Genomic DNA, 14,145 nt, shown 5'->3' on the forward strand with positions numbered 1-14,145 from the left:
ATTATAGCATTCTATTGATAAGCCCCCCAAATCCAAAGTGCTGTTAAGATCTAACAAACACCCCTGGACTAAATTCCTGCATCTTTCACTCTTCTTGCAAACTCGCCCTTAACAGAAGGATCCTAAACTAAAACCTTTGCAATTTCATACTTAAAGAGTTTCGTTATGCGCAACAGTGAACATCTAGGATAACAAAAGGTAAAAAATAATTAACTCATCCAGATTAGATAAGGTTCTCCTTTATTCCTCTGGCCCACCAGGCAGTCCAGTTTGACCCACAAGGTCATTTCCCCTAACCACACTCACCTGCCCACTCGTGACATCAGCAGATGGGCAGAAGGAAGGGTTAAATCCTGCAATGGCTGTGTGCATTTGTTCCCAGCAAGAACCAGGCACATGCAGCCAAGGCAGAAGGATTTAAACCCTGCATCACCTACTAAAATGAAGAAAAAAAACTCTCCCTTTTAGCAGGGTTTTCCATGAAAACCCAGTTACTGGATCAGAAGGGGTTTGCATGGAATTGTGCTGAAACCAAAGGCTCTGAACTAGCCCACCACTGCAAAGTGAAGTCCCAACAACCTGGACTTCCAGGTGACTGACAGATGAGCAGCCTTGCCTACCAGCAGTGGGGAGATAAAGATATGTCCCGTGGGCCAGAAAAGCTTCCCCGCCCCTTTCTTAGAAGGTTTGTACTTAAGACTCTGGATTTGAAGATGGATATATCACAGACAGATATATCGCAGTTCGAGGGACGTGGGTGGTGCTGTGGGTTAAACCACAGAGCCTAGGGCTTGCTGATCAGAAGGTTGGCGGTTCGAATCCCCGTGACGGGGTGAACTCCCGTTGCTCGGTCCCAGCTCCTGCCAACCTAGCAGTTCAAAAGCACGTCAAAGTGCAAGTAGATAAATAGGTACCGCTCCGGAGGGAAGATAAACGGTGTTTCCGTGCGCTGCTCTGGTTTGCCAGAAGCGGCTTAGTCATGCTGGCCACATGACCTGGAAGCTGTACACCGGCTCCCTCGGCCAATAAAGCGAGATGAGCACCGCAACCCCAGAGTCGGCCACAACTGGACCTAATGGTCAGGGGTCCCTTTACCCTTTATATCACTGTTCAATGTAATAACTTTAAAGAATTACCCTGCCAGATTAAAAATGTTGTGGATCAAATTGGCTCTGTCTCTGGAACTCAGAGCAGTGGGCTCCGTCTTCAGCAGGTCAATTAGAGCAGTCCAGTCCTTTTCCGCATACTGTACAATATAGTAACCATTTGAGTCTACATTGAACTTCACCCACTGCGTATCACCTGGAAGTTCAACGGCATCTAGGAAAGGGGGGAAAGGAGGAGAGTAAGAAAGCACTGAACTGATACAGTCTTCAGATCACTTGGAAATTTCTAGGAGTATATCAGGGCAATAACACTTCACTGGCATCATTTAAGAAGCTCTCTGCCTTCCTGAATTTTACTGGGAGCAGTAGGAGCCAGCCAATGATTACAGCTGCAGAGCACCTCTTAGCTACAACTGACTTGCAGCCAATACTATCAGCGATCAACCTGAGACGATGACAGTGTCTTCATTGGACAGATGTGCCTTTACTGCATGCCGCTACACATGGCAACATAGCAAAATACCTATGCAAACTGCCCTGCTACCTGCAATTGTCCCAGCAGCCGTGTAAAAGGTAAGAGAGGAAATAACTAAAGCTCGAGGTCGTGCTGTGAAATGTCATGCATCACAAGACCTGATGCACATAACCTATTCCCAAAGTTAATACAGTGGTGCCTCGCAAGACGAAAAGAATCCGTTCCGTGAGTCCCTTCGTCTAGCGGTTTCGTCTTGCGAAGCAACCCTATTAGCGGATTAGCGCTATTAGCGGTTTAGCAGCTATTAAAGGCTTAAGGGATTAGAGGAATAGCTGCTAAAAGGCTATTAGCAGCTTAATGCCTTAGAAAAAGGGGGTGGGGAGCGGAAAAAAATCGCAAGAATCGCAAGACATTTTCGTCTTGCAAAGCAAGCCCATAAAGAAATTCGTCCTGCGAAGCGCATTGAAAAACGGAAAACCCTTTCGTCTAGCGGGTTTTCCGTCTTGCGAGGCATTCGTCTTGCGGGGCACCACTGTACTGTGTTGATAGGCTATTAACAGTAATGCTGGCAGAGACCTCCCATAGGATCACTCCCTCTCAACTTACAGAGGTGACAGGAAGTACTGTACTCAGTTTTATTTATCTGCTGAATGGCCACATGAGCCAGAAAAAAAGAATCAACTGCAGAGAACTTAGCACATTTGATAGGCATATTAATGTGTTGAATCCAGTCTTGCATTTCACCTCACACTATACAAAAAACCGGGGAGGAATCCCATCCTTGTATAAAGCTTTCTAAAGTTAATCCCGGTACAAAGATATATTTTGTAAGTCAACTTACCTACCGACAGTACATTTTTGCATGCTTTTTCCAGAAAATGTTGTGGATGGCATTGGTTTAAACCCTTTCTCCTTAAAATAGGTTTACTGCTTTTCATTAGCATATTTAACTTCTCAACTATGCAGCAGCCTGGATTTTGGCAGTGGGATATGTATATATTTTTAACACACGCTGCTTTCATCTTCTCTGGAAACCAGTTTTCAATTATAGAAATGTATCTGTCCAGAAGTGAATTACTTGAGTCTCTGTGGTTGGCACCATTGCCCCATCCTTTTATATTTTAGAGGAGCCAGGTTACAGAAAGCTATCCATTACAAACTTAATTCCAATTTCTACCATGAAGCAGGTCTGCTATATCCAAGAATGTACCTCCAGGCAAACAGAAGGTAGGTTTAGGCTACACATCAAAGAACTGTTCGTCTCAAGGGAGGCACACAAGGAGAACAGCACACTAATTAGCTGAGAGTCACATAAGTCCTTTTCGGGCTTAACAGCATTTATTCATTTAGATCAAGGTTTCCCAAACTTGGGTCTCCAGCTGTTTTTGGACTACAACTCCCACCATCCCTAGCTAATAGGACCAGTGGTCAGGGATGATGGGAACTGCAGTCCAAAAGCAGCTGGAAGGCCCCTATTTAGATGAACTAGTTTCGCTTTTTCACATCCTAACCTGGTTAAAGAAAACAACTACTCGTGATGGACCATTGAGTTCATTTTATGCTCAGACCCATTCTGGACTCTAGGTTTGACTAGACCCTTAATGTCACTAGCAATGCAAAACTTCCTCTCCAACCCTTCCTGAGCTGCCTCATCCACCGAGAAAAGGGAGCAGACCTAGAGGCCTTCCCAACCCAAACTCTTCTTGACCGCCCCACTCCAAAACAACAAAAACATAAAAGCCTTGCCTGGCAGCAGTACAGAAAGACTTCAGTCTTCATTTGCCCCAGATGCTATAGGAACACAGTCCCAGACAATTTGCTTCTAGGGTATCGTAGATTTCCAAGGTTTCCAAAGCCTTGTCAAGAAATATAAGCCTTGAGAAATTACTTTCCATAAATCCTGGTGCTGGGATGCTGCTGAGAATATGCTTTGGTGGCAGGATTTTTGGAAAGTACAATTTACTAAGGACCTAAAAGAAGCTGCAATTTCCAGGCATCCTGGCACCTAACAAATGAAGGCCATTTCAGCTACTCCTCGCTGCTGCTACCACGTTAATGTCTGAGGGAAAGAAGGTCGTACTAATGTGAAGCTGTGTTTGACCTTTGAAGAGATTTGGGATTGGCTCATGATTAATCCAAACTGGGAAAATGTATATTTTCAAGTCTCATGTTCTAAACTTCGGTTGCAATCTTGGTAAAAAATTATCTTCTATAGACACCAGAAGCTAACACAATTTAAACTATTTGTTTCTTGCAATTATTTATATTCCATTTTTCGGGGAACAAATCCTACCCATGCTTTACTATTAAAAAGTCATTTTATCGTGTGATGCTTCAACTTTCTCAAGTCCCCAAAGTCATATACAAGTACCGCCAGTAAAATAATAATAATAATAATAAATAAATAAATAAATAAATAATAAGGTGAGACATTTCCTTGCTTTAACGTACGCCAACTCATGAAGAGCCAAATCAGAAGTGAGCACTAGTAAAGGCAGGGAGGGAACACTATTCAAATAAAATGCATCTGAAAATTAGTGATATTGGGGGGGGGGGGGGCAAAATGTAAAATGATTACTACCGCTAAAAATCTAGGACAAATTTTCATTGGCCAGAATTATTCTGTAAGGGACAGACATACACACAGGGCCCGATATCAGAACACTCATCCAAAATCTCTGTTATCCGAACACAAAGAATTATACCTAAACCTCACTATACAAACTGCTGATTCAGATATCCAAACAGACAGAGTTTGCATATTTCCTTAATTGTTTGTGTTTTGCTGGTGGCCAGGAGCCATTTTGGGCAGAAACTATGGAGGGAGGGAGGAAGACTGGACAAATCAGGTGTGATGGGATGATGAGCTGCTTGTGCGTAAAATGCAAGTCCCTCAGAGTCTAATCAGGTTTTCAAACCTCTCCCTGTGACGGAGCCCCTCCAGCATGGCTGCGTCAATCGCTGGCAGAATCCGAAAGTGGTTGCTTTCGGAATCGTTTCCAACATAAAAGCTCCTTAACGGAAACACGTCTTCTGGACTCTCGGCGTGACAGTTTCCGGCGAGGAATGGGTGTCCCTATAGGAGGTCCTGAGACCTCCCCGCTGTTTTCGCTGGAAGCGTCTCTGAGCCCTCCCTCCGACTCCCCTTCCCTTGAAGTTCCTGCTCTCCCCCTACTGGTTCCCTCTTCCGCTGCTGCGTCTCTCTCAACCTCAGTGAGCCTTTACACCTCCTGTCCTTCCGATGGCAGTTCCCTGACATCAGGGAGCAGGAGAGAATGGACAAATCTTTATCTGCCTTCTGCTGATTGGCTGTAGCAGTTTCAGGCAGAAAGCATGGAAGTAGAAAGCATGGATTTAAAATGTTCTCTTGGAAAATAATGGAAATTATTTCAGCCCATCATGCAAACGCTTGCCTAACAATTCTCTGGGGAGCATATGGTGTTCGGAAAGCAGGACTTGCATGCACTCTTGGTTAACAAGGTGTAACCAGCCAGAAGCTACAGAATTTAGTTGCTACAGAAACTTTACTAGTTCAGAGGTTTAAAATCCTAAAATGCTTAGCATGTTACAACTAAGAAAATAATCATTTTGGTATGCCCCCCCCCTTTCCTAACCATGCCCCCCCAAAAGGGTTTTGACTGTAAACGCATTATGTAAATGAAATAAATGAATTGTATTGCAAACCCAAAATAATGAGGGCATATGCACTTTCTTTCTTTCTTAACTATAAGCTCTGAACATTGATCATTTATTTTACAGAAATTAAACCCTAAAGAGCCCCCTGCCCTTGTTCCAACACTAGCCATCAAAGATCAACGATGATGCTTCTGGAAGATGCTCATCATTTGGCTCTGGAGACCCTCCAGGGGAAAACTATTCCACATCAAGAACGTATTTGTGCATTGGTTGACTTTACCATCTGGGAGGACAAAAGCCTTCAAAAACATACATACCTGACTTTTGCTGCAGTAAATAATTGTAAGAACTGTAGGGTAAGCTGTCATTGCTGGTGGTATAAGAAAGAGGAATGCTCCACAAATAACTGGAAGAGGAGAAAGTGTTTACACAGTGTTAAAGATTGCATATCCCAAGCATAGGCAAACTCAGCCCTCCAGATGTTCTGGTACTACAACTCCCATGATCCTTAGCTAACAGGACCAGTGGTCAGGGATGATGGGAATTGTAGTTCCGAAACATCTGGAGGGCCGAGTTTGCTTATGCACTGTAGCTTAAAAGAAAAAAACAGATACTGATAGTTCTTCCTATGTTTGTGTGCAGAAGCATTGTTTATTAAACTCAACAGAATTAGTTGAGGGTACAGTTATAAAGATCGAGACCACACCTATGCCTACAAATCTTGTGCTTTACAGGTTCACTACGCAATTTGCTTTTGTAGAAGCAAATCAGTTTTGTACAAATGCACACACAAAACCATGGATCTACAAGGAGCTCTTATGTTCATGGTATGTAATACACCTAAAATCAATCAATCTTCTCCTCCCATTCTGCTTTTCTGCATATATTTGTAAGTAGCAATTGGCTTTAAGTGTCATTCAAATAACACAAGGTTTTTTTTAACGAAGACATTCAATTGCCACAATCAGCAGTGACGTGTTAAGAAATTTTCCATCTATGCAATATTTGGGCCATTCTGCGTTTCAGGCAAAGAAACGTGAAAAATCACAGTAGTCACCTCCCCTCTTTTTACCTAATAGCTGGGTTTTAGACTTTTTAAAACGATTCTGCATGTGCAACCTCAGCTGCTCTACGTGGGATTGGGGCCATCATTCTAAATGCAAGACATTTCCCAGCATAACAAAGGAGGTGGAAGTCACGGATTTCTCTGCGGAGAAGTTCAGCAATTCCAACATTCCATTTTACACCAGAAAAAGTGTGCGGGGAGGGTGGATACAAGTCATTTGCACTTTTGTGCAACTTGGAATGTACAAAACACCTCCAGTTTAATACTACACCTTTATTTTATGGCACAAACTTTTCTGTCCCGCCCCCGCCCCCCAATTTAATCTCCTCGCCATTCCCAGCAATGCCAACAACCTTGGCTAGTCGAAAAATATACTTCCTTGAACTAGGTTTCTGCCACAAAATGTTGATATAATCCGTGTGTAAAAAGAACAGCAAAGAGTGGAGCTCATGTCTAATAGATTCATCAGCAACCCAGACACTCCTATGTGGACGGTAGAAACCCACCTTCATGTCCAAAAGTGTCTTCTTTCTTATCAATTTATAGGCCCACCTTCCATCTCTAACTTGCCACTGCCCCTCTAATCCATGTTTCAAAACAGATCTGAGGTGAACTAGAAGGTGAGCGAGCTACTATTCTCCAACCTACCCCTCCAACAAGTTCCCATCATTTCCAATTGTTCTCTCCCAACCTGGGCAGATGTGCTGGACTGTGTACCACTCATCTTGATACAGTGGTGCCCCGCAAGACAAATGCCCCGCAAGACGGAAAACCCACTAGACGAAAGGGTTTTCCATTTTGGAGGTGCTTCGCAAGACGAATTTCTCTATGGGCTTCCTTCGCAAGATGAAAATGTCTTGCGATTCCTGGGGTTTTTTCCCCGCTCCCCACCCCCTTTTTCTAAGGCACTAAGCTGCTAATAGCCTTTTAGCCGCTAAACTGCTAATCCCTTAAGCCTTTAATAGCCGCTAATAGCCGCTAAACCGCTAATAGCGCTAATCCGCTAATGGGCTTGCTTCGCAAGATGAAAAAACCGCAAGACGAAGAGACTCACGGAACGGATTCTTTTCGTCTTGCGAGGCACCACTGTATTTACACCACACCTCAGTGGATTTATTTGCCATCAGCAGTAAGCATTTGGAAGCCTCACCCTGTAAGCTAAAACACTTAAGTCTGCAGAGTTAAATCACCCAAATTTAAATATAAGAAAAAAAGAAATGAACCTGGCAGGTACGGTCTGATTTTCCGATTCCACATTGTGCACAAACGGCTCCTGCTGCAGATGGATCAGTTTGCCTTCTCTTTTGACAGTCACCAAAGGAAATCCTTTCTGGAGAGTCCAGGTCTTCATGATTTTTTTAATATTGACACGGGTGTCATTTATCACCTAGGAAAGCACAGGAAAAATCAACTTTTGAGGAAGAATATATTATGGGATACCTTCAACAGCTGCCTAATCAATTCACTCAACAAGGACCCTTGTGAAACCAGGGTTTTAAGTAGTTAAACAGAATTGTAACTGCCAAGTTTATCAGTGATAGTTCCTTTTTTTTTTTTTTTTTTTAAGAAGAGAAAAGTCCAGGAACTGAACTCTACCTTCCTATTTCCACACTGCTTCAGCTATGCAGTGGAAGCGTTTGAGAAAAGCAAGAAACAGAGAAAAAGTCAAAGCACTAAACTGCAGGTCATCTTTAGGAGGGCTCTCTTTGCCCTTCTGAGAGACAACAGAAAAGGACTGTGGATCTTGGGTCACAACACAGTAAACTTCCCATTTAAGAGTTGAAATTTTAATTTCAGAAAATTATATTTGGGATGTGGCTCAGTTTTCTAGAGAGAGGCCTGTCTTAGGAAGGCCTAAGCTACCTCTTCATGAGGAAAACAAGCAGGACTAAAGGGGGAAGTTGTTTGAAGGCCACAGGCTGCTTCTTGGTTGTTGGCCGAAAGCAGAGCATTACTAATCACTTCTTCTAATCTACTGTCTTTGGGGGGAAACAAAAACAAGCTGGCAATCATTTTCGCAAGAGAGAGGGAGCAAGAAGCTGGGCAGGCTACCTATAGACTTGTGGAAGCCAACAAGAGAGCAAGCCAACATCAACTTTGTAGCCGTTTTAATGCTCTATTTACACCTTTGCTTTCAAGCTGTGCTCATAAGCACATTCCTGAATGGCTGAACATCCACTGAGCATTTACTATTTATTTATTAAATTTTCATATGCTGCCCTTTATTAAGTTTTCATACCGCCCTTTATCCAAAGACCACAGAGTGGTTCAGAACATAAAAATACAAACACATAATAAGCCCCCTCCCACAGACACATTTTAAATGCCACAGAATGTTTATTGTTATTATTTACTGAATTTCGGAGCGGGGGCTGGCCGGAAAATGGGGCAAGTGAGGAAAAGAAAATCCTGCCAAGCCACATTAAGTGATTAGCTTAGACCCAGAGTTCCGAGGGTAATTTCCACCCACAGATTGGGTCCCTCTTTTCTCCCCCTTGCAAGTTAATCAGGGGAACAGTCACCTATAACTAGTAAGAATGATCTGCCAGACTTATACGGAGCCTCTGGGCTCAGTAACTTGCTCAGCTTCCTATCTGCAAAATGGGAATAATATTTGACCGCGTTATGTACATGTACACATTTTATTTAAATAAATTTAAACAACACTCTTCAACAATAAACAAGGGTTTTCAGAGAGGCTAACAATTACAATCGAATTAAAAACAATTCATGTATGCAGGCAAATAAATAATTTTTCTACTGTTGTGTTCACATTCTTGCCTTTTGGCACGTTAAGGTACAAGAGAACCCATGTTTAGAAAAGGTTGACTCTGAAATTGCAGGGTTACTGAAGGATATATATTAATAAACATGCTATTTGCCATTCTACTATGGTTTCATGCTGATTACAGTGGCACTGATAGGGACAGGGCTTGTCCTATGCATAGAAAGCAGAGGTCTGAGAAGTTTCCCAATTGACCTAAGCTTCCTAAGCATAGATCAGAGCAGCTTTTCCCCCCATTTGTCCCATTACTTTTCCGGGCAAAACCCACTGAATCAGAATGTCAATTCACAGAAAAAACCAATGGACGCCTGTTCTGATTCAGCGGGTTTTCCCAGGGGAAAGAGCCAGGACAAGCAGACATGTGGATGAGCTCCCAGCAAAATCCATCATGGCACACTTTGCAGAACAATTCAGTGGTGGCCAACCTAAGTAACATCAATAATCCTTTGTTCACTTCCCCTCCCCTAGTCCAAGAGTTTTACCTGATTCATGCTATCCCACAAGTCATCACTTTGGGTGGACCCATAGCTGTGGTCATGCAGATATAACTGAATACTAGCTTGGAAGACATCACTGTGGAGATAGCTTTTCAACATTGACAAGAGAGAAGCTCCCTGTAAAGAGAAAAATAGATCACGTAACTATTTGAAATGCAATGGCCATGTTTTCAGTTTCCGTTTCTAACAGAGCATACCAACTGGCTTTTTCTTTTTCCTTGCTGAGGAAAAGGTACTTGGGCCACTATATAGACGGCTTTAAAAGAAAACTAGAACAAATTCATGCAGAAAACATCAGTCGCTACCAACCATAATGGCTATGCACTGCCTTCACAGTTGGAGAAAGTTGCAGTGGTATTAAGAAACTCCATGTGGTTAAAGCCAGGAATACAGAAATGGCTACAGAAGTGGCTGCCACAGGGAGTTATAGAATTAGTTTCCACCATGCTTTAGTATGTGTTCCTCCTCTCCCTCTTCCAGATGTCTGCAGGGCCTCAAGATCACAAGCAGCTGGAGATGGCTGAATATAAAGATAAAGGCTCAAAAAGGATAACATGCCCCCAATATTATAATTCCCCTCCCTTCCATATCAACAGCTCGAGATGTGAACGAAACTTCACCTCTGGCCATGCTTACAGATGGGAGGGTAAAAGCTGGTCTCAGCTATTCCTCAAATCTGAACAAGATGTGATCTGGCCACAAATGACTGGGACTGATTGGAAATAGCAGATGAAAAAGTATCAGTTCACATACATCTGCTTTCTACACATTTATTATGTGAATTTAAACCATTATGTATATCTAGCGAAGTCATCGTCTATACAGATACCAATTCCATTTTATACATTTACAAATATTCAAGGTTGTGTATGAATAGCCTTTTATTTGCAAAAGCCCACCTTGTGAAAAGAAACAGTCTTGCATCTAGTCTTGAAAGAATACACACCTGATTTTATCAAAACTGCATTAAACCTAAGCAAAGAGCTCCTTCTCTGAATCAAAACAGTGTTTACAAAAAGGGAAAACAGAAGTTTAGAAACAAAGAGTTTTATGGTGGATAATTATGAGGATTAACTGAAAACAGGAACTAGCAAAATTGTATCTAAAAATTTATAAATAATGGCTTAGTGTAGATGTCATCCTTTTAACCACAGTTAAAGAATTGAGGGGGGGCACAGAGATTTGTGGCCTCCCTCCCTCTCTTCTTTCTTTTTGGCTTTTAAAATATTTTTTATTAAAGATTTTCATGAACTACAAAAAAAGCATGCAATTTCTCTCCTTTTCATTCAGATTATAAAGTCTTTTGGTTACATTCAATGTAAGACTATATGGTAAGACACCCTGGTTAACAAAGAGTAGCCATGAATAGCTCAAAGAAACTTTTCAAATGTTGTTTTCAAACTAACTGGTTAGTTTTGAACTCTGATGAAGGCTGAGAACTATCCCAGGGATGGGGATCGTCCAGCCCTCCAGATATATTGGAGCACAACTCTCATTATCCCAACCATTGCCCATGCTGCCTGGGGCTTATGGGAACTGGAATTCAAAGCATTTAAGGCTATCATAGAATCATAGAGTTGGAAGAGACCACAAGGGCCATCGAGTCCAACCCCCTCATCACATTCAGAAAATTAATACAGAGTGTAAGGACAGCAAGTCTATGAAGTGCATCTGATCTTCTAGTTGTGTCTTAAAATGCTCAGAAACAATGGATTGATATTTCAGTGCAAACGCATGTGAGAAACAACATTCCGTTTCCCCCCCTCCACTGAGGAAAGGGAATGTTTCTAACCAATTCTTGTTGAGCTAAAATTTCTGATTAAAAATTGCTCATGTTGGTGTGAAAGGTTTCCATTATATGGTCCTCTCGCCCTGCAAACACATCCCCCCCCCCCACCTTTCAGGGCCTGACCTGCTGCTGCCCACGTCAGGAATGTGATTTGAAACATATTTGTGCGAACTTTTCAAGCGCATTTAATTTTATTAGAAGCACATTTGCCAGTACTTTTGAAGTTACCTTGATATAGGAGACGGCATCAAACATTTGCTCGATCTCCTCTGACGACTGGACGGCAAGGGAGATGGGATGAGACGAATTCATGGAATCTTTCTCCATTGTCTTGAATTGCAGATTTGGGAAAGAGTAATCCTGAAGAACAGGAAAATGTTTAAGTGAACTCAAGCAGATACCAACATGAGGAATTTGACCAGTCTGTAAGTACTGTTATCAGAACTGGAGATCTGGAGAAAGTTATATTGTACACAATCCCTTCTAGATACTGGTGTGCCTTTGAAGATTTACAACTGGCCCCGTCCAACAGTCCATCTAGTTCAGCAATCTGTTCCAACAGTGGACAACCTGATACCCATGGAAAACTGCCAGCAGGACCTGAATGCAACAGCCACCTGCCCCCAAGTCACACCAACAATGCAGTTCTGAATGTAATAACCAGGAAGCAAGCTCCCCTGAACACAGTGCGATTTATTTCCAAGTGTGCTGAAACTTGCTTTCCAGCATATGATGCATAAGATTGAAATACTGAGCCAGAACAATATTGAACAAGGTGTTAGCAATAAAGAGTTAGATTAGCAGTATGAGGACTATAGCCGATTTGGATTTTAGATTGTGTACTTCAGCTGTAAGATGTGGACTATATTTTATGTTTCCACTTTACAATTTACTGAATAAAACAGGTAAGCTATGAAATGCCATAGGGCTGTCTGTTATAATTCATTCTACACTCAGATTTCTACATAAAGTGTTAGGGCCTGTTCCTCAATGCACCATCCACTGGCAAACACTTCAGATGCAGAGGCCTGGACACAATGTCCAGGTTCAAACCCAGGTGACCATTCGTTTCAAAAGATTAGAGAGCAGAAAAGGTCACGGAGAAGATAGTCAATAATACAAATCAAGTTGGTAAGTTTTCTGTCGCCCACAAAGAAAATGTGCATTCTTTAAAGCAATCTGGCACCACCAAGTGGTGAAGTTTTATTTCTTCAGGGCACCAATGTGTGCAGTTTTTTCCAAGCGATTCTTGACTTGTAAAAACTGGGGTCGGGAAACTATTTTACCCCAAGGCCCAGATTCAAACTTAACCAACGCTTCAGGGGCACATGTACAAAGAGTAGGCAAGCAAAAATGAGCTGGGGGAAACAAAAATGCATGTGCCCCTATTCCTCTCTCTTATTGTCACCACCATACAAGCTCCAGATGCAGACATATAACACACACTTGTTCTCGCACACCAGGTGTGTATTATGGAAGTTGCCTTCGATGGGTTAGGCCCTAAAAAGGAGCCTAAATATGCTTTTTAAAATAATCCTGGAGTTGGAAGGGACCACGAGGATCATCTAGTCCAACCCCCTGCAATGCAGGAATCCTTTGCCTAATGTGGGTCTCGAACCCTCAACCCTGAGATTAAGAGTCTCATGCTCTACCAACTGAGCTAGCCAATAAACACACTCCCTCTCTCTCTCTCTCTCTCTCTCTGTGTGTGTGTGTGTGTGTGTTGAATTCCATATATATGTTAAACTCCACCATGGCTAGAATTTTACTACAAGTGCTTCAAAAGCAAGAATTTTTCTTTTCTTCGAACAATAGAACGCCTAAAAACAAAGTAAGTCTGAGACCAAAGCGGATTATGCCTAGTTAAAAAAAACTTTGCACACGCCCGTTCACTGCACTTACAGTATATAGTTCTGGGAAGACTTTCTTCAAGGCAAAATTTTCCATAAAAGTGGCAAATCCTTCATTCAGCCACAGGTCGTTCCACCATTCCATAGTTACCAGATTGCCAAACCACTAAGAATGCAAAGGAAATACATATTCCCATTATTAGATAACATGCCCAAAGATAAATCCATGGATTATGTATAAGAATAAAGATTTTAAAGAGCGTTCAAGGAGCTATGCAAGATAGATAGGAAGGTTTCATATTGGGAAACAAACCGTCTTCATCAATCATCTTCATCAACAGGAAGCAGTAAAACAGCCCATACTGCCTTGACATGTGGGCCTACATACATTTTCTCAACTCAGGAAAACCACATTACAGCTGCATAGATGTTTATACTGGCAGCTTATCGTGCATGAATGTGAAACAAACATTTCAGTGGGGCATGCTGCTGCAAATTGGCCTAACCACCCAGTTAACCCAAAACACAAATCTGAATGTAAATAAATATTGTATATACATATTTTTAAAATTGCTCATTTAATTGTTTTAATTTAAACTGCAAGAGTGCTTGTGAACAGAATTTTTACACCCCCCCCCAGGGTGGATTTGGTTTAAATCAAATTGATTTAAATCATGATTTAAATCACTAGTCAGTAAGACTTGATTTAAATCATTTTTTTACAGAAAGACTCATTCTTGCTGGTATAATCTTAATATTTACAACCAGATGATGGTTTCATTTTTGGAATAATAAATTTTCAGAGTAGTTTTTACAGTCATATAAAAATTACTGATGTGGTTATACTATTAGAAATACATAGATAATTATGAAATTATTGTGAGGTTTAATAAGTTAACTGTTTATATTTGGACAACTTTTCTGCTGTTCTTTATTGGAAG

At 41.7% G+C, this 14,145-nt stretch overlaps 1 protein-coding gene across 3 annotated transcripts in view; it reads right to left on the minus strand.

Moving 5' to 3' along the window:
• The window catches only part of LOC310659842 (leucyl-cystinyl aminopeptidase-like), a 44,957-nt gene that overhangs the window by 12,442 nt on the left and 18,370 nt on the right, over positions 1 to 14,145 (minus strand). For all 3 annotated transcript variants that reach the window (XM_083403786.1, XM_083403788.1, XM_083403787.1), the window contains exons 7-12: positions 13,257 to 13,370; positions 11,583 to 11,714; positions 9,551 to 9,682; positions 7,507 to 7,670; positions 5,535 to 5,623; positions 1,137 to 1,320 (exon numbers count right to left, since the gene is read on the minus strand). In XM_083403786.1, coding sequence (XP_083259912.1) covers positions 1,137 to 1,320; positions 5,535 to 5,623; positions 7,507 to 7,670; positions 9,551 to 9,682; positions 11,583 to 11,714; positions 13,257 to 13,370 — 815 coding nt within the window. The remainder of the gene's footprint in view (positions 1 to 1,136; positions 1,321 to 5,534; positions 5,624 to 7,506; positions 7,671 to 9,550; positions 9,683 to 11,582; positions 11,715 to 13,256; positions 13,371 to 14,145) is intronic.

The sequence above is a fragment of the Podarcis tiliguerta genome (genome assembly GCF_965153285.1).
Source record: "Podarcis tiliguerta genome assembly, chromosome: 11".
NCBI lineage: Eukaryota > Metazoa > Chordata > Lepidosauria > Squamata > Lacertidae > Podarcis > Podarcis tiliguerta.